The 22,800-nt window shown below is 32.5% G+C and overlaps 1 protein-coding gene across 3 annotated transcripts in view; it reads right to left on the bottom strand.

Annotated features, from left to right (window-relative positions):
* The window catches only part of DYNC2H1 (dynein cytoplasmic 2 heavy chain 1), a 290,945-nt gene that overhangs the window by 90,621 nt on the left and 177,524 nt on the right, over positions 1 to 22,800 (bottom strand). For all 3 annotated transcript variants that reach the window (XM_033120671.1, XM_033120672.1, XM_033120673.1), the window contains 4 exons: positions 21,804 to 21,959; positions 16,857 to 16,932; positions 13,202 to 13,410; positions 10,344 to 10,448 (listed from right to left, as the gene is read on the bottom strand). In XM_033120671.1, the coding sequence (XP_032976562.1) occupies positions 10,344 to 10,448; positions 13,202 to 13,410; positions 16,857 to 16,932; positions 21,804 to 21,959 (546 nt within the window). The remainder of the gene's footprint in view (positions 1 to 10,343; positions 10,449 to 13,201; positions 13,411 to 16,856; positions 16,933 to 21,803; positions 21,960 to 22,800) is intronic.

The raw sequence follows: 22,800 nt of genomic DNA, 5'->3' as shown, positions 1-22,800 counted from the left end.
CCTGAAGGGAATAGAGTAGCCATCCAGATACCTAGGGGATAAAAGCTCCAGGCAAAGGAAACAGCACATACACAGGCTCTAAGAGAACCTCAGGGCAAGTGTGGCCAGTGGGGCTGCCCAAGAGCGAGCAAGGAAAAGAGGTAACAGTCCTGAATAGAAGTGTTCATAAACGTTTGTAATGTATGTTTTTTTAGTTAAGTGTAAAGTGACTGGAGGAAATCGACTATTGCTATTACTATGTATAGAATATGAAAATGTCCATCCTTCAGAGAGACACTTTGTTTCCTGGATAGGGTTGAGTTGGACTAAGAATAAGGAAGTCTGCCCCAGAGGCCAAGTCTTATTTGCTTGTATCTAAAACCTCTATAGAAAGATTTAAATGCTTCTGTAAAAATGGATTCAAATGACCTCTAAGACTTTTTCCCGAATAATGCAAGGTTCAGAAAAAAAGTCTAGATGCGTAAAAGAAGTATTTGCACCAAAATTTCATAGCAATTATCTCAGATTGCTCTAAAGACTCACTGATTTTTAAAGTAAAGAAGTGGTTTTGTTAGGACTGTTTTAAGAATTGAACTTGACCAAACCCCTGAGATTACTAAAAATTATAGCTCGAAATTTTTGAAGAGTAAAATCTTAAATATGATATTCAATGATATGATATTTTTCCTTATGGCCATGGAACCAAATCACAAACTCAGTACAAAGAAAACACTTTTGTTACTTGTTTTCTTTTGTTTGGTTTTAAATGGAAGAGTAAAACATGCAGTTACCAAATTCAGGAAATCCCTCAGTTTAAAACTACTCATTTGAGAAAAAAAAATTCTTAAAGAACTGAATTCTTGGAGACAACTTTCTATGGGGGTGGAATTTAATAATTCAAGAAACCAGAGTTATAATGCTGGGCCTACTGCTCCCCAGCATACAATAGGAACTCACTCGCTTCTCTAAAATTTTGAATAGATTATTTCTAAAGTCTGTTCCAGCAGTATAATACCTTAGCAGCTAATAGGTTTTTTAAAAAAATTTTTTTTTAAATTCTGAGTCTATAGTCAAGTGAGAATGTGACTTTGTTTTGACCAGATTATGAAAAAAGATTCTGATATGCAGATTTCATGTCATTTAGGAATTCAAAATAAGGAATTATCTGCAGTTTTTTGTAATTCTAGTATAGATGTTTTCAAAATTGAACAGCCTAAGAATCACTCAAAACTACAGATTCCAAAGCCCCACTTTTAAATAGTCTGACTTTATAGATCTCGGATGGAATTTGGGAAACTACCTTTTAAACAAACTTCCCAGATAATTCTCACGTGAGTGGCCAACACCAGCTCCCTGAGAGGTATTTTCTAGGGTTTAACTTAGCTACAAAGACAATTATGTTAGGTTGATGATCACTTTAAATAATCTACATCTGTGATTGTGGTTTAACTGTTAACTTTAAAAAGGGAAAGATAAGCAAGAAGAAGCTATAAAGGTGTGAGACTATTGCTTTTACAATGACATGGAGACAAATCTGGGAAAAAGAAATAGAAAGCAATAGAATTATTTGGATAGTTTAGGGCTTAGAGACTACTGCCAAGATTTTGAATGAAGTGATTCCATAAAGAAATACAGTATACAGATGGCAGCTGAGCATTACTGATGCAGATAAGCACATATGGTTATTTGAGCACAGCAGCTTTCAAAATAATAAAGTAAATAACCTTTGCTTCTTTGACTGTTTTATGAGTACTCTAACTTTAAGGTTTCACAAATATGGTTAAAGCTTCGAGTTTCTTGTTGGTTTTACATACCTAATACGCAAATTCTGGTCGGAATTTTAAATCCCTAATCTTTAAAAATATTATGAGATCTCTTCACTCCTCATATTCACTTGATTTACAACTATAATTTATTTTTTTATGCCATTAGTTTGTCTGTTCCAGCATAGCAACTCCCCGATCTCCATCAGCATCCATGCAAGTTTAGCTGTTGTATTTAGAATATTGTAGCTAGGCAGTAGCTATGATGGCTGCACTTCTATACAGCCTCACCATCTAAGAGTTTAAAATACCGTTATGAGTTTAAGATATCCAGGTTATTACAGCATTCAGATCAGTAATGGATACAAATTCTACTTTGTCTTCAATGAATATTTAACGTACAATCATTATGGCACTTTTGAAAAATTTTGAAGTGGCACGTTTTGTGAAATACCAACCTTAATTATTTTCGCACAGAATTTTACTTGCTCATAAAGACTCTTTTAATCAAGCTCTAAGGCAATTTCAATGCTCTGAAGGATCCACTGTAAACATGGGTTAAGATACTTCATAGGCTGTTCATTTAATTGCAAAATATTTATTTTTAATGTCATGATCATTTAGATTTTCTTAATTTTTTGAATTTCATTAATTTATTTACTTATCTCCCAGGCTTCCCTATGTGTTAAATACATTAAAATACATATTTGTAATTAAGATTTAACCTTAGTTCCTAGGTCAACAGGTAATAGAAATGCAAAAAAAAAAAAATTTTTTTTCTACTAATTTCTTTTGCATAGCAAAGACTTTTTTTCTCCTGATAAAATGGAGGCTATATGTAAAATGAAACCTCTATGGAGAAAAGCTACTGACTTCTATAATAAAATAAAGCTCAAGTTCAATGATTTACTCTTGATGTATGACTGTGTCATGCATACACGAAATATTATTCACTGACATATTTACGTCCCAGTTTATTAACTTACTAAAAGTGTGATTTGGGGAAAACATAGTAACCTCCCTTGGCCTCAATTTCCTCAACCATAAAATGAGTTCAATAATAACACCCATGTCACAGTGGTATTTTGAGAGTTAAATAAGACAATGCATGTAAAGTGCTTAGCATAAAGCCTAGTACAGGAGGCGTGATGAATTTCAAAATCATCATTACCATCATCATCATAAGATCATCATAAACATGGAGTAAGAAGAAGACAATAGATATACCCTGAAACCTAAATAACAATATATAGGAGTAGACAAAAATCACAATTTTAAAAGAGATCTAAGTAAAGCTACCTGACTGACATGGCTTGGTCTGTAATATGATGGCTGGATTGGTACACAATATTACACATAATTTTAGTGATAGAAAAATTATATAACTGTTTTGAGACAAAAGCGATTCTAAAAACCAATTTCTAATTTCATATGTTCCTACTTGCGGCTAATGTCTTATAATCAGTGCTGTTTTTTTGTCCCCTCAAAACATCATATTTTTCTCCTTCATTCCTTTATCATAATTTCCAAAAAACTTCCACATTTTTCCTGCTTCTACTTTTGAATCTGGTAAAAGCTTCTAACTGAAAATTTTCACATAAACCAAGGCATGCAGTTCTGTGATGCAAAAACTTTTGGAATGAAAATTTTATAGTATTTAAGAGATCAAAAACACGTTATTAGCCTCCTATAAACTTGCAAGTTGCTTATTCCTTCTAGTCCCTCATTTCTTCTTTCTAAAAAGAAAATGCTAATACTAACCTAAAGAAATAAATCATACAATGCTGAAAGACACTAATAATGTACTATTATTGGATATTCAATCAAAGAAATGCCATGGCAAAATAAGTGACATTGAAAAATACCTCTTTTAAATCATTTTCAAAAAAAAGATATTTCAATGTTTTAAAGTCCTAAACTATTAGAACTAATAAATGAATTCAGTAAAGTTGCAAGACACAAAATTAATATAAAGAAATCAGTGGTGTTTATCTACTAATAATTAATTATTACAAAGAAAAATTAAGAATACAATTGTATTAAAAAATAAAGCACTAGGAATAAATTTAACCAAGTAGACAAAATACTTGTACTTTGAAAACTATAAAGACACTAATGAAAGAAAGTGAAGAAGATACAGATAAATGGAAGAATATACCATGCTCATACATTGGAAGGATTCGTATCATTAAAATGTTGATACTACCCATAGGAATCTATAGATTCAATGCAATCCTTATCAAAATGCCAATATATTTTTCACAGAATTAGAATAACCTAAAATGTATATGGAACCACAGAAGACTCAAAATAGCAAAAGCAATCTTGAGAAAGAAGAAGAAAGCTGGAGGTGTAATATATCACACTCCCTGATTTCAAATATACAACAAAGCTATAGTAATCAAAACAGTATGACAGTGGCACAAAAACACATAGATCAACAAAAGAAAACAGAAAGTCAAGAAATTATTTCTTGCTTATACGGTCCATTAGTCTACGACAATGGAGGCAGGAATCTACAACGGGGAAAAGACAGTCTCTTCAATAAACGGTGCTGGAAAAACTGGACAGATAAATGCAAAAAATGAAATTAGACCACTTTCTTACACCATACACGGAAAAAAACTCAAAATGGATTAAAGACTTAAATATAAAACCTGAAACCATAAACCTTTCTGAAGAAAACATAGGCAGTAAATTCTTTGACACTGGTCTTAGCAACAAATCGGATGCCATCTAACTAAAAAGCTTTTGCACAGCAAAAGAAACCATCAACAGAACAAAAAGACAACCCACTGGGGAGGAGAAGATATTTTCAAATAATATAACTGATTTACGGTTAATACCTAAAATATATGAAGAACTCATGAAACTCAACATCAAAAAATGGGCAGAGGACATGAAAAGACATTTCTCCAAAGAAGACATACAGATAGCCAACAGACATATGAAAAGATGCTCAATATCACTAATCATCAGAGAAATGCAAACCAAAACCACAATGAGATTATCACCTGGCAACTGTCAGAATGGCTATTTTCAAAAAGACAACAAATGAGTGTTGGGAAGGATGTGGAGAAAAGAGAACCCTTGTTCACTGGTGATGGGATTGTAAATTGGTGCAGCCACTATGGAAAAAAGTATGGAGGTTCCTCAAAAAACTAATAGAATTACCATATGATCCAGCAATTCCACTTCCGCATGTTTATCTAAAGAAAACGAAAACACTAATTCAAAAAGATATATGCACCCTTATGTTCACTGCAGTATTGTTTATAATAGTCAAGATATGAAAGCAAATTAGGTGTCCATCAATAAATGAATGGATAAAGAAGATGTGATTCAACCACAAAAAATAATGAAATCTTGTCATTAGGTGAAACGTGGGTGGACCTAGAGGGTATCATTCTAAGTGAAATAAGTCAGAGAAAGACCAATACTATACAACTTCCCTTATATGTGGAATCTAAACAAACGAAGGAAGGAAGGAAGGGAGGGAGGGAGGGAGGGAGGGAGGGAGGGAGGAAAAAAGAAGGAAGAAAGGAAGGAGCAAATAAAACAAAACAGAAATAGACTCATATTTGAGAACAAAATGATGGTTGCCAAGGAATAGGTGGTCGGAGATCAGGTGAAAAGCATGAAGAGGATTAAGAGACACAAACCTTCAGTTATTAAAAAAAAATAAGTCATGGGACGTAATGTACAGCATAGGGAAAATAATCAATACTACTGTAATAACTTCGTATGAGGACAAATGATTATTACACTTATTTGGTGATCACATAAGGAATATAAATGTCGAATCACTGTACTGAACATCCAAAACTAATATAAGCTGCTATGTCAATTACAATAAAATTAAAAAAAATAAAGTGTCTCTCATGTAATCACACTGTCTTAATTGTACAAATTCTGTGCAAACATTTAAAAAAATATCTCCTAATTCATTACAATGTTTTTTTTCCTTTACCAAAAATGAAAAGTGCATACATTCACTGAGATACAAATTCACAAGATACATACTCAAATTACCAGAAAACATGCTTCTATTTTATTCCTTACATTGCAGAGGTACTTTTTCATACTTATTTTCCCAAATAGACTGAATTACTTCAGGACAGGAACTATTTTTATTCATCGCTACACTGCCAAAAGCTATTCCAATGTCAAGTTACACTGGAGGCAATTAATGTCAGATAGTTGAACATACATAAAAGAGAAAAATGCCAGATGATCAATACAAATACTTCAGGGAGAGAATAAGCTTTGGACTGAATATTGAACAAAATATTTAAATGAGCAAATGTGGTGGCAAGGGTAGTTCCAGAAATGAGGTAAACAAAGAAACTTTGAAAAGCCTCTACCAAAAAAGCTAATAGAAATATTTAAAAAGTATTTTGTCTACAAATCAACTAAAGCAAACTACATTTATATAGTTGCTTTAAATGTAAAATAGGTCTTTAATGTTATAGTAATACACAGTGAAAAGTACTAGGGTACAATCAGCAAACAGATATTGCTGCAAAAAATACATTCTCTACTCAACCCAAAATCCTGTAACAGAATATTGGGGGGAAAATTATGCATCAGTCTCTTCCAACATGAATAATAACAATTTTTCCCTGAAACTTACCATTTTTCATCTTTTCCTCTTAAGTTTGTTTGGCAGAAACCCAGGTTTTGGTCAGTGCCAAATTTCCTACATTAATCACCTATATCTTGTGAATTTGTATCTCAGTGAATGTATGCACTTTTCATTTTTGGTAAAGGATATAGCTCTGTAAGAGGTATTGAAAAATTGGTCAAGGCCTGTGACTTATTTTTAACTCTAGTCAATCGTTAGCACTTAGCCCTCGCTCTCCACTCCTGTAAAAACCATTGCCAACCTCCCCATGGCCTTGAAACTCTCATTTAAAGATTTTTGGATTATTTTTTGACTGCAGTTCACTCTTGCTAAGATTCTTTCAAAAATTTTCCCAGTTCCAGGTCTCAACCACAAGGTTGCCAGTTCAAGTCCTCGAGTCCCGCAAGGGATGGTGGGCTCCGCCCCCTGCAACTAAGATTAAACAAGGCACCTTGAGCTGAGCTGCCGCTGAGCTCCCGGATGGCTCAGTTGGTTGGAGTGCGTCCTCTCAACCACAAGGTTGCCGGTTCAATGCCCGCAAGGGATGGTGGGCTGCGCCCCCTGCAACTAGAAAACGGCAACTGGACCTGGAGCTGAGCTGCGCCCGACACAACTAAGACTGAAAGGACAACAACTTGAAGCTGAACGGCACCCTCCACAACCAAGATTGAAAGGACAACAACTTGACTTGGAAAAACAGGCCTGGAAGTACACACTGTTCCCCCAATAAAGTCCTGTTCCCCTTCCCCAATAAAATCTTTAAAAAAAAAAGAAAATTTTCCCAGTTCCAAACACATGTTAAATGTAGGTATTTCTCAGGCTTCTACCTTCAGGTATCTTCCCTTCCCACCCTAACAACGTTCCCTAATAAATTCTGATTCCCATGGCTTCATGTCTCACAGTTGTGCTGCTTATTGTCAAATAATTTTTAAATCAAATCTATACCTGAATTATCTGTGTTTACTTAGTCCAAATTCTTATAAAACATTTCCAAGTAGATATTACATGGACACTCCCAATAAATAATATTCCATGGGTACCTCAAATTAATATTTCAAATTGATCTCTTCCTCTTCCCATCTTCAAAAATAAAACCCACAGTCTCTTCCTTTTGATTTTCACATTTTGGTGCAAGAGTTGAAGAAGAAAGGGATGGTATAAGAGCTGATGTGTATGAAAACACCATGTGGAATGTATATTGCAGAGTTTACAAAAAAAAAAATATGCTGATAACTGCTGACTCATAGTCCCTGTACACAAGTACCACTAATGCTTCTAGTAAACACCACTAGTACTTTCTGCCTGGTATGAATGCAGTCGATTCATTTTCAGCCTTCATATTCATACAAAGTTGGCTATTCACCTTTGGCATTAGACTTGGCCTTTAAAATGTCAAATCATCAAATACCAACTGCAACATCAATTCTCACATCCCTGAACTTGTACACGTTAACAATGTTTTTAAAATCTACTCAGTGTCATTCAAGCTTCTTCGTTTCCGAATATTCACTTTCAAATAAGGGGGATCATTCTAAATGTGGCTTCAAATGTGACTTGCAGTGAAAAATCTCTAAATATGCTCTAAATATAGAAACTTTGTTAGTTAGATTATATATATATATGTTTATAATTATGAAAAAAATGTTGCAATAATTAACGCACTGTGAAAGTTGCTTAGGTATGAAAATTATAATTAAGAATGTTTAAGTAGTTAAATAAACAGTAAAATAGACTAACAGTTAAAGTAGAAATATTAAGAAAGTATGTATCAACAAAAAACTTTAGGAAAAATATGGAATCCTCTTTTCATCCAATAAACAATTATAAAAATTTAAATACCAAAGCAAGACAAAATAGTAGAGATTAGATCATATTAAATTTTGGAGAATTATTTGGTATAATAACTTGAGTGAGTAAAAAGCAAATATCAAGCGTAGGTTGTCTAAGAACTATCCGGGGAAATGACATTGGAGTCTGTCTTCCCACATAACTATTTTCTTAGAAACTACAGTTCAGATAAATGTGGAATGTTTGTCTGCCTTATTTGCTGTAAAATCCCTGATCCTTGGGGTTCCACTTACACTGGGGACTGCATGTTCGCATGCACCTGGACCTATGGACTAAAATGTAATAGACGATTGGTGGGAAAGTAGGGCCATGACTTCTCAGTGCCAACATGACCCTCACACTCTGGGCTCTTGTCAATGGCAGTCATACATGGTTCAGAAGCAAAAGAAGCTATATATGTAGGTGGGTGTCAGGCCTCTCAACAAGATGAAGATGCTGAGCATTGCACACTGCTCATCCTGTATCCTTCCCCAAAGTCTCTGAGGCTTTATCTATTCTGTTATTCAATCCCCCTTCATCAGACATGGGATCCAAACTGCGCTTAATCCGATTTTTTTCAGAAGCTAAATGATACTGAGATTAGAAATTGTGAAAGCCATGTTATGTTAATAACAGGGCTTTAAAGACAAGACTCCTGAAACTATATTGATAAGGTTTCCAGAGTAAATCCTTGCTTGGAGTCCATGAAATAACCTTTTATTCTTTTAATGACCTTTTAAGTCTTTTAACATTTTTTGTTTAAGTATTGTTCTAAAATTACTAACACACATGCATGCACACCTGGTGCACATGCTCACGCGTGTGTGTGTGTGTGTGTGTGTGTGTGTGTGTGTGTGTCTTATATGTTATTGGTGGAGGTACGAAAAATAATTATTTCAGGTCTGCTAAAATGCATGGAGGGAAATACTTAAGAGTGTAATCATATATCTTGTCAAGCTAAGAGACATACAGAACTTCACATACTTTCATGGACTGACAACACTTTGTATGAAAAAAGAGAAAAGAAACTGAAGGGTTTTTTCAGCTAGCATAGGTAAGAGAAGTTGTTAATATCGTATCTGTTCCGGAGAACATTTACACCTACACACACACACACACATATGAAAATGAGCATATATTTATACTCAAACATTTTTACAAAGATGTGAGAATAAACATTAAAATTGTTAATGAAGAATATAGTCAATGGAGTAAACACAATTTTATAAGCAATGGCTAAAATAGCAAAACATACGAAACTGTGCAGCTGAATAATATAATCTAACTAGAATACCTATAGATTACCAAAAGTAAATTGTTAGGAGCTACAAGACTACACTGACCACACAATGAGCCTTATGTAACTGTTCATCATTTGGTGCACGTAGCTTAGCACTACATTTATGCCTGAGGGGTAGCTGTAGCACACGGGGCAGAGGCCATGTCTTTAACTCAGACCGCCTGAAATTAAATTGGCTCTATGACCTTGGGCAAGTAACTTAATTCTCCACATTTCAGTTTCCTCATCTATTGAAGAGGAAAAAATAATGGATCTTACTTCACAGAGTTTTTGAAGACTAAATAAGTTTCTGAATGTAAAGCACTTTCAAGTACACAGTAAGAGGTCAATAAAGGTGAGTTCTTCTTCATTATTTGGCGTCAATAGAAACTAAAATATATATTGTTCATGGCTCACATTTTTCTATGTCTCAATAATTTAAAAATCCTTCTACTAATTTTTATACCATTCAATCATGAGTAAAATCATATGAAATACTAAACATTTTTTATAAACAAATATGCAATGCAAATTATATATATCAGGTATTTGTGATTAAAATATTAAATTTAGGGACATATATTTAATTGTATAAATTACATTTAAAGTAACCTTAATAAATCACAAGAGTAAAACAAATATATTTTGGATGAAATTGATAGTGTTCAATGATATTTTACTTATTTTAACAAATGTAGTAAGACAGAACTATCTGGTTCATTATTTAGGGTAAGACTGGAATCTATTGTGTTAAATAAAATTTATAAATAAAAGCTTATGGGGTCTGTAGTATTAAATAAAATATATTGTTGTTTCTTTTAGGCTCAGTAGCAACATTTTTTTCTAAAAGGCAGATCTTTTCTTAGGTTACCTGGGAACTGATCATGCGCTGAGATGAGCGAGCAATATTGGCAGGCAGACCAAAGAAGCTAGGTTTGTCATCCTCTGGAAGTTTTTCAATGACAGCACGATAGTCCTAAATATAAAGAAGTGAAAAACAGTTTTTCAAAAAAGATTGAACTTAACAACTGTTGAAATCAGAGAGAATGAATATTGTGAAGTATTAAATTATTAGTTATTAATATGTTACATTTTCTAGGTAAATCTCTTTCAGTCTGTATAATCACTTATCTGTGAGAAATTAGTCTCTGTTATTACTACTTCTTCATACTTAATTTATTCGATGCTATATTTTCTTACCCTAACTTTCCACATTCAAAGGAACCGTGAATTTATTAAAGCAAATATATTTGTGTGGTTATGCCTACTATGTGTAAGGTAGTATGTTAGATGTTTTCAGGGAAACCCAGTAATTATTTTTCTTGTACTCTACCAGAGAGCAGTTCTACTTATATCAAGATCTATATTTCAGTGATCATTTTTTTGTTTTTTGTTTTTTTATAGAAACCCCAGAAACCTACATACACTGACACTCTGGTATGCAAGCACTGCTTTGTAAATCACTTTATCATAGAACAATTCCACACTTTGTCTTCAGTTTGCTAATGAGGTATGATGAAATGTACTGTTAATACTATCATTTCATCCCTAGAATTACTGTAAGCATTGCAAAGACATGACTTGTCAAGCATGCATGTGAACACTTACTCATGAGTAGATGGGCAACTAAGGGCAGAACAAGAGGATTTATTCAGTTTGGCTCAAAGATGGAAATTGTTTTATTTTCATGAAAAGACAAGTTATTTTAAGGCAGGTATTGCATATGCATCTAAACAATTCTTGCTGAAGTAGGAAAAACTGTTCTTGGTAAAGACACTCATCTTCTACTCCCCTCACGCCATCATCCTTTCCCATCCTTGGCTGTTTGCCTCTGAAGTATTTCCAAGAAAATCGCTGGACTCCAGGAAACCCAGGATCTATAAATATGTCAAATTTTGGAAAGACATGCTATGCCGTTCTTTAAAATTGTTCCTATCCTAAACTCAATATTTGTAAATTCCCTAAAGGTGTTCAATCACAATGTATATATGTATAAACATACATGTATGTGTAAGTTAGAGTATATGCAAGTATAAGCTTGTATATATGTATGTATTTATTAAGTGTGTACATGTATATGTAAGAGTGTGTGTGTGTGTGTGTGTGTATGTGTGTGTGTGTGTGTGTGTGTGTATTCTCATCTTCCTGGAAAACTTTTGGCTTCCTCCTTCCAACTCAATCAAAGCTAACCACTGATTCTCAGAAATTCTCAGAAATCATCCTATAAATTTAAAACTATTACTTTCTTTGTGTTTACATGCTTTGTTCATTTTGAAATGGCTGCTAATTTTCTCATCTAGCCCAGCATGAGTCTTCTCTCTGCCTAGGACTAACACTGACATGTTTCCTAAATAACAGCTACATTATCCAGACTGACTGATTTATCCTCACTTGGACACTAAAGAATACATAACAACTGATACCATTTACATGAAGTACAAAAACAGGCAAAACTAACTTAAGCGGTTAGAAGTCAGGATAATGTATCATTTATGGGGAGGTAGTAACTAGAAGAGAAATGAAGACTTCTCCGGAGCTGGTTAACGTTCTGATTCTTGATCCTAGTGCTGGTTACACTCACGTGTTCGACGTATAAAAATTCATTACATTGCACATTTATGATGTACACTTTTCTGTGTGATTTTTATTTTTCAATTTAAACCTCAACAGAGATAGAAGACTTTTTAGAGTATGCTTTCCTAAATAAATATGTAATAAATAACTATGTGATATATCTGCTTACGCAGTCACTCTAAGATTCTCCCAATAGAAAGTGAACTCATGGGATCCACAGTATCTGGGACAGGGCTATCACTGAGCCTATGTTCAAAGCAAATTATTGAATACATGAATAAATGAATGAAAGATACTAAAAAACAAAACAGATAGAATACTTAATAACAATACATAAGATAGAAGAATAATATATTTAATATTGGTTTTTAAGCTTTTGTTTTTTTGACAATTTTGTTACTAAAACAAATGAATTTTCTTGAAAAATCTTTGAATGAGAGAAAAAAGGCACAATACTAAGAAAAGTATGTAAATGTGATATGTGTATCTTTGTAATTCATGAAGAAATGCATAATTGTTATCCTCTACATAATAAAATTATTTGGGCATTTATACAAATATAAGTTCGTGGTAAAATCAACTAGAATTAAAGTATTTGGGCTATATTAAGTTCAGTTTTTCTGGAAAAGATGACTGCATTTTAGGAGATTTTTATAAAATGACTCAAAGGAAAAAGCTACAACTGGCTAAAATACACATAAACAAAAATGTTGCTATGAAAGCCAGATAAAGTGAATCCCTATTATATATTTTAGAACTGCTTTAAATTTATAAGCCAGAAAGTGAGGATGCACATTTGTTAAATATATTTTCTTTCCTATTATTAAATATGTCTGAGCACTCTTATGCCTACTAGAAAGCAGCACCTTCTCCCATTGCAGATCTTCACAGCAGTCCTATATTTTAAAAATATTCTTTGGCTACGTTTACCGATATCCTGTTGTCATCAATCTCAATCTTCAGTAAGTATCCAAAAGCATGTCAGACACCTAACTAGAATTTAGAGAATCAGGCTGCAAATTGGCATAATAAGTAATTGATATTTGTAAATGAAAATTGTGCATTTGAAAATAAAAAACATATACTTAGCAATATAAAAATGATTCGAGTAATAGATCATTTGGTAATAGATTGAAAATGATTAATTTTACCTACCAAAATGCTGCAGGATTTTGGTAGTGATAACGAATAAGGAAAAATGCTATTTTTGTTCCTCCGGTTTAATACATCAATTATTGAAGAATTAAAAAATTGTTTCAGGTACGACTGAAGAACTCTAAGGTCAAAATAGTTATCTATACGTCCTCCATAAATAGCATTTTCAAGTAATCCATGTACAAATTCCCACTGTACATCTTTGGTACCTATAATTTAAAAAACACTTTGATTAGTTTCATTTCTAAGATATTACAAATATTCTTAAATAATTCTAAAATATCAACTATATTCCTGGCTCCCATTATATAGTATGTATATAGGATATAACAATATATTTAATTCAGCTAAATCATTTCTTAAAATGCTCATTAATATTAATATAATGCCCATTAATACTTGTTAATATTAGCAATTAATATTAACATAATCACAGAATGGTTAATATTTATTGAGAGATTATTTAGTCAAGTAAAATTTCCCAATTTTTTTACATATATAAACTCACTTAAGCCTTATTAACAAAAAGAATTATTAATATTATCCAATTATACAGATGAAGAAATTGAGGTAGAGGGAGGTTGAGTCACAAAAATCAGTAAATCGCATAATTCCGCAGATCTGAACAGAAATGAGGTACTCTGAAACCAGAGCTATATTCTTATCTGCCACACAATACTGGCTCCTTAAATTGGAAATTCCTTAGAAGAATGTATTCAAAATGTAATTTTACACAATGACGAAGAACTCAGTTCACAAAAAAATCTGATCAATAGGAACACTCTACTAAACACCGTCACATATTATAGTCTTTTTATTCTTTTTTTGTTTTATTTTATTTTTTTATTAAAATTGGGGTTACAATGGTTAGAAAAATTACATAGGTTTCAAGTGTACAACTCTATAATACATCATTTTTGTATCACATCGCGTGTTTATCACCCAGAGTCAGTTCTTTCATCACCATATATTTGACCCCCTTTACCCTCTTCTAATATCTCCCATCCCCCTTTCCCTCTGGTAACCACTAAACTGTTGGCTGCGTCTATGAGTCTTTGTTTCTTTGTCTTGTTCCTTTGCTGCTCCGATAAGGGGCTAATATCCAAAATATATAAGGAACTCATACAACTCAACAAAAAGACAAATAATACAATTAAAAATTGGGCAGAGGACCTGAATAGACATTTCTTCAAAGAGGACATACATCACTAATCATCAGAGAAATGCAAATACTACAGTCTTTACAATGTCATGATTTTTATAGTCAACTGTCCATTTTCTATTCTAATAAAAAAGTAATGTAGTATAAAAAACCACATGGAACTTTTCTGTAAGATTTTATTTTGCAACAGAGACTTCCTCTTAATTACAGTTCAGTGGCAATGGCAATGTTAAAATGTTAAAATTATATCTCAGGTCTGCAGTAAATATAGGAAACACAAATACAGCTAGTTAACATCACTGCTAGCATTACTAGTTGAGTTCTATTTCATTACTATACCACTCAGAAATAATCACAGATTGATGGCATGCTACTATATGCCTTGGGAAACAAGTGATATAGGCTGCCTCCTGCAGAACAAGGGCACCTACAGGGTGGAAGTCTCATTAAAGTTGTTACCTGCTTGATATCTTACTATCAACAGTGGCTAAGTAGCTATAACAAGGGACTTCATTAGGACTCACCAGTTTTCTAGTTCTGCCTTGATGTTCAGTAAATAACACACTACTATGTATGCCATTCATTCATAAGTAGTCAGCAGGGCATATAGAAACATCAGAAATATCAATGTAACTTTCAACTTATAAAATGTACCTTTTAAGCAGCCACTATTGGAAATATTTTCTAGAATTTTTAGAAGAAAATATTGTTTCTTTTTATATCCATTGTTCTCAAGGTAAGTTTTATTTTGTTTAGGATAAAAGCAAGTGAACAGAACATAAATTGTAACACAGCAATAGTAATAACAGTCAACAAGTATTGATAGCTTACTCAATATACTAAATGTTAAATGCTTCATGTAGCTTTTCTCTCTAAACTTCCCAAAAACAGAATCAATTGAGGCAGTGCGTACTATTATTATTTTATAGATCAGGAAACTCGGGCTTAAAGGTTAAGAAACTTGTTCTAGGTCTCATAGCAAATAATCTCTATATCAACTGTCCCCTATAATTAGAATTTTTTATCCTTTTTACATTTAATTCTACCTCTGTAGAGGTCTCTTACTATCAGGAAATATTATAATAATAAGGTTATATTGTTATATTTTTACCATAAGATTCAATATTTTTTAAAGCATCTGCCTCTTATTCACAAAAGTTCGATAAGGTGATATGTTTGTAAAAATCATGTGATACTATTACTTACTTCACAATCTTGAAATACATTAATAAACAAATCATTCAACATCTGTGCTTTGTTTTCCTCATCTTAAAAGGGCACTAATAATATTTGCCTCATAGTGGTGTTATAAAAATCAAATAAATGTTCAAAAGCATTTTGGATGATTACCAAGTTTCTCTGCAAGGAAAAGTATTAGTAGATATCTTCCAAAAAATTCTGTGTCACACTGAAAACAACAGCTCATGGAAATTAGAAAAATGGCTACCCTCCGCACAGAAAGGGGAAATGTCGAGTTGTATGGAAAGGAATAGGGCAGGTACTTCTGTAATGTTGGTAATACTCTGTTTATTGATTTGAGGCTGGTTACATAGGTTCAATTTAGAAAAATTCATTGAATTGCACATGTGCTCTTTTCTGATGTGTAATTAAAAAAATTAAATAAAAAACTAAATTGGAATACTATTTGGTACTTATAGCTATTGCTTGATGAAGCTGAAAGAAGTGAACAGAACTATGATGTGATTTGGACATGAAAGGAATAGAAACTGTCAAAGGATGAGAAAAAGAAAAGAATCCACAGTGATTCATAGGCTTTGAACTTGAACAACTTACAAATGGTGGTGACATCTACTAACCTGGGCAGCTTCAGGGAATGGTGGTTTACCAGGGTTGCAGGGTCGGAGAGGGCAGATGGGAATCAAGAGTTCTGTTTAGGACATTTTCAAGCTTGAGATTCCTTTCAAGTATAAGGGGACACTGCTCTACACTAGCATTCCCTTTGTGTTGGCACTGCAAAATAAACTTCAGGGACTGTTCCTGTCTTCACGAGGCAGAGAGCTGGTGGCCTCCAGGGATCAGATTATATGGTCTTGTTCGCTGCTCTATTTTAATCTGTTACCTGTACTGTGATTCCTGATACCTGCTTAATCATATAATTGTGATTCTACAGATCCTTGTTACTGACCTTAGTCTACCACCCTCCTGAATTTTAACAGTACCCATGAAAGAACTGAATAATTCAGTTAAAGTCTGAAACTCCTTAAACCCACAAAGTACAAACAGGGTCTTTCTAGCCTTTTGCTTCCTACCTACAGATCAATTAGAAATCTTATGAGTTATATCAAAAACAATGACCATGACTGATAAGAACTCTCAGAGACCAAAAGCATGGCAGTCAGGATATAAACCACAAAATAAAAAGCAAATTTTATGAAAGGAAATTAATTCACTTTTGAAGAAACCATATTGTTAAGATCAGAAAAATATTTTTCATTAACACCAAATATAAAAATTTTCATCATTAGGACTTACCATCAAAGAGCCTATCAATAATGTTGTACCCAGCCCGAAGATCTGATAAAGAAAACTCATAAAATTTGGTCCATCCCTATCAAAACAAATTTTAAGAATATTAGAGAACTATAAGCAGTGTTCAAATATACATATATGTATGCATCATTGCCCTTACAGTCTTAAAAACGATGTTCAATACATGGTAGAAAAGATAATCCCAAGAATTTTTAATAAAAATAAGCAATAAATCTAAAGTAATAGTAGTTTTTAAAAAGAGATTTATTTACCTCCACAGCATGAAAAAGATTTTATAATACCACAAAAGTTTTTATCACTGAAGTATGTGGCAATATAGTCAGAGAAAGAACAAATTGGCCTAGTAAATTTTGAGTCTACGTACTGTATACACATTGAGATAGTCCTAACTCTGAGTGGTAAACACACAATGCAATATACAGATGGTGTATTATAGAATCATGCATCTGAAACCTATATAATTTTACTAAGCAATATCATCCCAATAAAAGTAGCAATAAAAAAGAATTGTGGCTTTTGTCTACAAACATGAAAGCAGAAATATTACAAGAAAATTTTTAAACGCTCAAAGGCATAGAGCATTATTGTCTGTACATAGGACCCACAAAGCATTCATATTGAACTAAATAAAATATAAACCTACAGCTAATAGATACAATGCTTGTATAGAAAGAACATTCATAGAGATCTATATTCTATAGAGAATATATGAAACAATTAAAAATAATTTCTATGGAGCTTCCATTAACTGTAACTAATTAGCTTTATACAATAAAAACATTTCTTAAATACGTATTATATGTCAGCCTCTGAGAATAAAAGAATGTACCAAAACTTAAAGAATCTCTGCCCTCATGTAGCTTTTAGTCAAATGTGGGGGGAAGAGAAGAGTGGGAAGAACACAATCAATCACTCAAATATACATACAACTACAAACTGTAATATGTGTGATGGAAAGAAACACTTGGTACATATAAGAAAAAGATCTGACCTGATCTAATCTAAGAGGTAATGGAAAGTCACTCTGGCGGGGTGGGGGGGAGAATACATAGAAAGACGAAAGTAGATGGATAGTTAGGATAATAAAATCAAAGAATCTTTGTACTGAACTGTAATGGAGGGTGACGATACAAAAAAAAGGTGTTAAGAATGACTTCTAAGCTCATGGACTATTCAAATAGATGGTTGCGTCATTCATTGATCAGTGGAACATTAAAAGAATACAAGGTTTGGAAAGGGATAGCATGAGAGCACTGAACAAAAGTGTTCAACAAAAATTTGTTGAGTGCCTGCTATATACCAAACACTGTTTTGGTCAATGAGAATACAGAAATGAATAAAATACAAAATCCGTGTTCCTGAGAAGCTTATGTTCTACTACTTAGATCCAGAATATGTAGGATTTTTCAGTCATCCAAATGGACAGGTCAAATGAATAGTTGTATATATATATATAAGCTTAGACCTTACAGAATTAGTCTGAGTTGTATATATAAATTTGGGGATCACTAACATTTGGATAATTATTTTTCAAAATAATAGTATATATATATTGTAAAAACAAGACATTTCAACTTCACTCACACGTTATACTATACATGTAATGGGATCTGTAATGGGAGTTGGAAGGGATATGATATAACCCATCAGCAAAGCTCCTTGTAATAGTTTAATAAATTTTCTAGTAATTCAAAGCAAAGTCTTATTAGTAACATTTCTTATATCACTCTATTAGACTTTATTTGCAAAATGTTACAAAAATTACATAACTTATATATTAATCAACATTTATAAAACTCTCAAGACTGTTGCTATCAATGTTACTTACAGCAATTTCCAACTGAAATACTAATTCTAACATTGTAAGAACTGTATTCTGTATACCACAGTTACTGATACACTGTTGGATAATTAGTGATTTTTTAAATTATGACACAAAAATTTTGAAAGGTATTTTTTGTTATTCATGTCACATTTCTTATCAAAATAATGTTGTAAATTGTGAAGAGGTTCTGTACACAGCCAATCAAATCCTATTTAGTTCAGCTGGAAACCCAGGCACTGTGTTAAGTGCTCTTATAAATATGAATAAGATAAATCCTGTTATCAAGTGCTCACAATCTAGTAAGAACACAAGATGTCAAAGAGTAACAAATATGAAACAAAACTGATATTACATAAAGTACAATATTAGAAGTACAATATACATATGTAAAATAGAGGAAGTTAATTCTGCAACCAAATACAACACTGGAATAAAAAATAGCAAAATATAATCTTTTACTAACACGAGAAATAAAAACTGAGTTGAATTAGTAGTGGATCTTTAGTTCTGAAAGTCAGCACTTGAGAAAAAAAAAAAAAAAAGCAAAACCGAACGAGGAAAAGAGGTAAAATAGAGAGTTTTCAGAAGTACATATCCCTATGACATGGTCTCCTTAGCAATCAATGGTATTCTCTATTTTGTCTCCTTTTTCCTCCAATTTTATGATTTTCATGAGAGCAAACTTACAGTGTCAAAAAAAGGGACATTTTCAAATATTTTTGTATGTGTGAATATGAATTGCTGTATTCTCTATGAAGAACTTTTTGGCAACATTTATGTATTTTTAAGTACATATATTTTTTGATCCCAACATTCCACATTTAGGAATTGGCCACCATGAAAAAGAGCTAAATGAGTCAAGTATAGGCAAGCATTTTGTAATAGCAAAAATTGAAAATAATATGTACGCCTACCTAATAATATAAAACTGCTTAAAATATGTATATTAATATAATGAAAACAAATAATATTTTAAAATTAGATATTAAATGGGTACTAATATTTAAGAATCTCTAAAATGCATTGGTTACTAAAGCAAGATACAGAACTGTATTTGTAATGTGCTGCTATCTGAGTTCAAGAACATTATGTGTGCATGTAAATACATAAAGTAAATTTGTATACTTATGTAGTATCTCTGAAGGACATCCCAAAAATGGTGAATAGTTGATGCATGGGAATAGATAATGGTTGGCAGGGGAATAGAAGGGAGGAAACTAAATTTTAATTGTAAACCTTTTGTAACTTTTCAATTTGTACTATGCGCATATATCATGTGATAAAAAATAAAATCAATTTCATTTTAAAAATATAATTTTTCTTTTCTCAATAAAGGTGAATCACTAATCACTATTCATGTATTCATCATGATTAATTGATCCATTAGTCTAAGGACAGATGTCAGAAGATTAGGGGCAAAGGCTTTAGAGGAGGAAAGTGGGCCTGGCCATTTCTAAGCTGTATAGCTTTTTAGGTGTGATTCCTTTAGCAAGTTAATTGCCATTGAGATCCACTGACCTATTTTGTAAAATGAGAACATAAGCATACCCTCCCCAGAAGTGTAGTATGTAAATTATATGAAACAAAACATTGCTGCTACTGTTTACTATTTCATGAATTTGATAAATATTTATTGGCAGGCTATATGCCAGGCACTGTGTGAAACACTTCTAAACATACACAGTTTCATTTAATCCTCACCACATAGGCAAACATGATTATTATTCCCATTATGCAGCTGAGGAAATTGTTGCTTATTGGGGTTCATTTATTTTGGGGGGTAAATTAAATTGGGGTTAATTTAATTTAGCCCCCCCAAATCATTCATTTACTAAGTATATATCCAAATTTATATTTTTAAAATGAAAATGTTTTGTTGATGAAACATTTACAAAAAATTATCATAGAATAGGCCACATTTTCTGAGCACTATTCAATAAAACATGACATTAATAGGAAACTGAACAACCACTTAAAAGTTTTTTAAAAGGCACTTTATTAAGCTAGGAAATTCTAGAGTCAGGATTCAAACCCAAGTCTATAACTCCATACTCTATGCTTGTATTTTGATACATAACTGAAATAGAGAGAGAGGCTAAAAGGGAGGCAGGTGGACAGGGCAGTTTGAAGAGAGATTACCCCTAGACAATGAAGAAAAATGAGGAAGGGAAGAATTTAAAGAGGAAAGAATAATGCGATTGGCAGCTTAGATAGGCATTCAGCAGGGAGAACACTGGCACTAGGCACTAGGGCTACCACGGCAACGGAAGAATGTGGTCTACTGCTCAAGTAACAATAACAGCTGGGCCTATGCTGAAAAATACCTTGATGAAGTCAAAGGTCATAAAAAAGTCCTGTGTGACTGAAGTGTAGGGACAAGTGGGAACAGGGGCCTGAGAGGAGGTTGAAGAGATAGCAAATCTTTCCTTCTGGACCATGGTAAGACATTTGCATATTTTTTCCCAAATACAATAGAAAGCCATTTGATAGATTTTAAGGAGAGCAATGACATAATCAAATTTATATATTAGAAAAATAATTCTGGCTGTTAAATGGAAAAAGCCAGAAGAGTGGGAAGGCTATTTCCAACAGTATAGGTAAAAGGTGATGAGACTTAGGAAAAATGAAGAAAAATGTACACATCTGAATTATGTTTTGGAAGTAGAATCAATCAGACTTGATAATGAATTAGGTAGAGAGACTAAGGGACAAAAAAACCCATCAAGAACAACTCCTAGGTTTCTAGTTTGAGGAAGTAAATGGATATCGATGCCTTTTACTGAGAGGGATATACTAAAGAAAAAACAAGTATGGGGAACTTTGAGATGCCTGTGAGATCTAAAACCATAAAAATGATGCCTAACAATAACTGAGGGCTTATGATGGTTCACACATTGTTTTAAACACTTTAATTCAAAGAGATGTGAACTAGATCACTGTATATAGTCCAGAAAATTTACAGAAAAGATTGAATTAGAGATATAAATTTATGAATCATGAGCCAAATTATGAAGTAATCATAGCCATTTCTACCAAATTGTAAAAATATTCTAACATAAAACATATGTAGGACTTAGAATATATCCAAGATTGATCTTATATACCTGGGGAATATAATTCCTTCTCTCTTGACATGCAGCATGAAACCATGCAAAACTGAAGAGTGCATGAGCTCGATGTATATTATCTTTTTTGCTAATTTGCTCAGGAGTCCAAGATTCATAAGTACGCATTAAATTCTTCTTCAAACCTGGAGGTGACTACAGAACAAAAATAACGAGACATCATATCATTTAAAATCTTAAAAATAAAATGAATCAATATTTAACACATTTAAGAACATATTTTGATGAAGAAAAATTTATACCGTTACCAAGTTGACTTCAATTTTATTATGATGTTACTTCAAAATGTATAGATATAAAACTAGTTTCCAACTCCTTCTACCTACCGTGTTTCTCTGAAAATAACACCTAGCTGGACAATCAGCTCTAATGAGTCTTTTGGAGCAAAAATTAATATTTTTTAATAGTAAAAAATATTTACTATTTAATATTTACTAAAAATATTTACTTATAGTAAAATAAGACCGGGTCTTATATAAAATAATATAAGACTGGGTATAATAAGATAATTAATGTAATATAATATAATACCAGATCTTATATAAGACCAGGTTTCATATAATTTTTGCTCCAAAAGACGCATTAGAGCTGATTTTCTGGCTAGGTCTTATTTCCAGGGAAACACGGTAACAGTTTATAACAATTATAAATCCAAGTATTTTTCAAAAAACCTGTAATCCAACAAAATTCATCATAACCAAGTAAGCTTATATGATCACTGAGGTACTTTACAGACATGGTTTCTAACATAAAAAGAATAATTCAAGTCAGTAGTTTAAGAATGTTTGCTACAAAGAATAGTCATTCCCTTTATAATCCTTTTCATTCTGTTTTTACTTAAATAAAAACTTTTTTGTTTAAAGGTAAAAGAAAAAATATCATTCATTTACTAAGTACATATCCAAATTTATACTTTTAAAATGAAAATGTTTTATTGATGAAACATTTACAAAAAATTAACATAGAATAGGCCACA

The sequence above is a fragment of the Rhinolophus ferrumequinum genome, chromosome 11 (genome assembly GCF_004115265.2).
Source record: "Rhinolophus ferrumequinum isolate MPI-CBG mRhiFer1 chromosome 11, mRhiFer1_v1.p, whole genome shotgun sequence".
NCBI classification, from domain to species: Eukaryota; Metazoa; Chordata; class Mammalia; order Chiroptera; family Rhinolophidae; genus Rhinolophus; species Rhinolophus ferrumequinum.
Note: the sequence above shows the minus strand (reverse complement) of the source record. Positions and strands in the feature narration are given on the sequence as shown.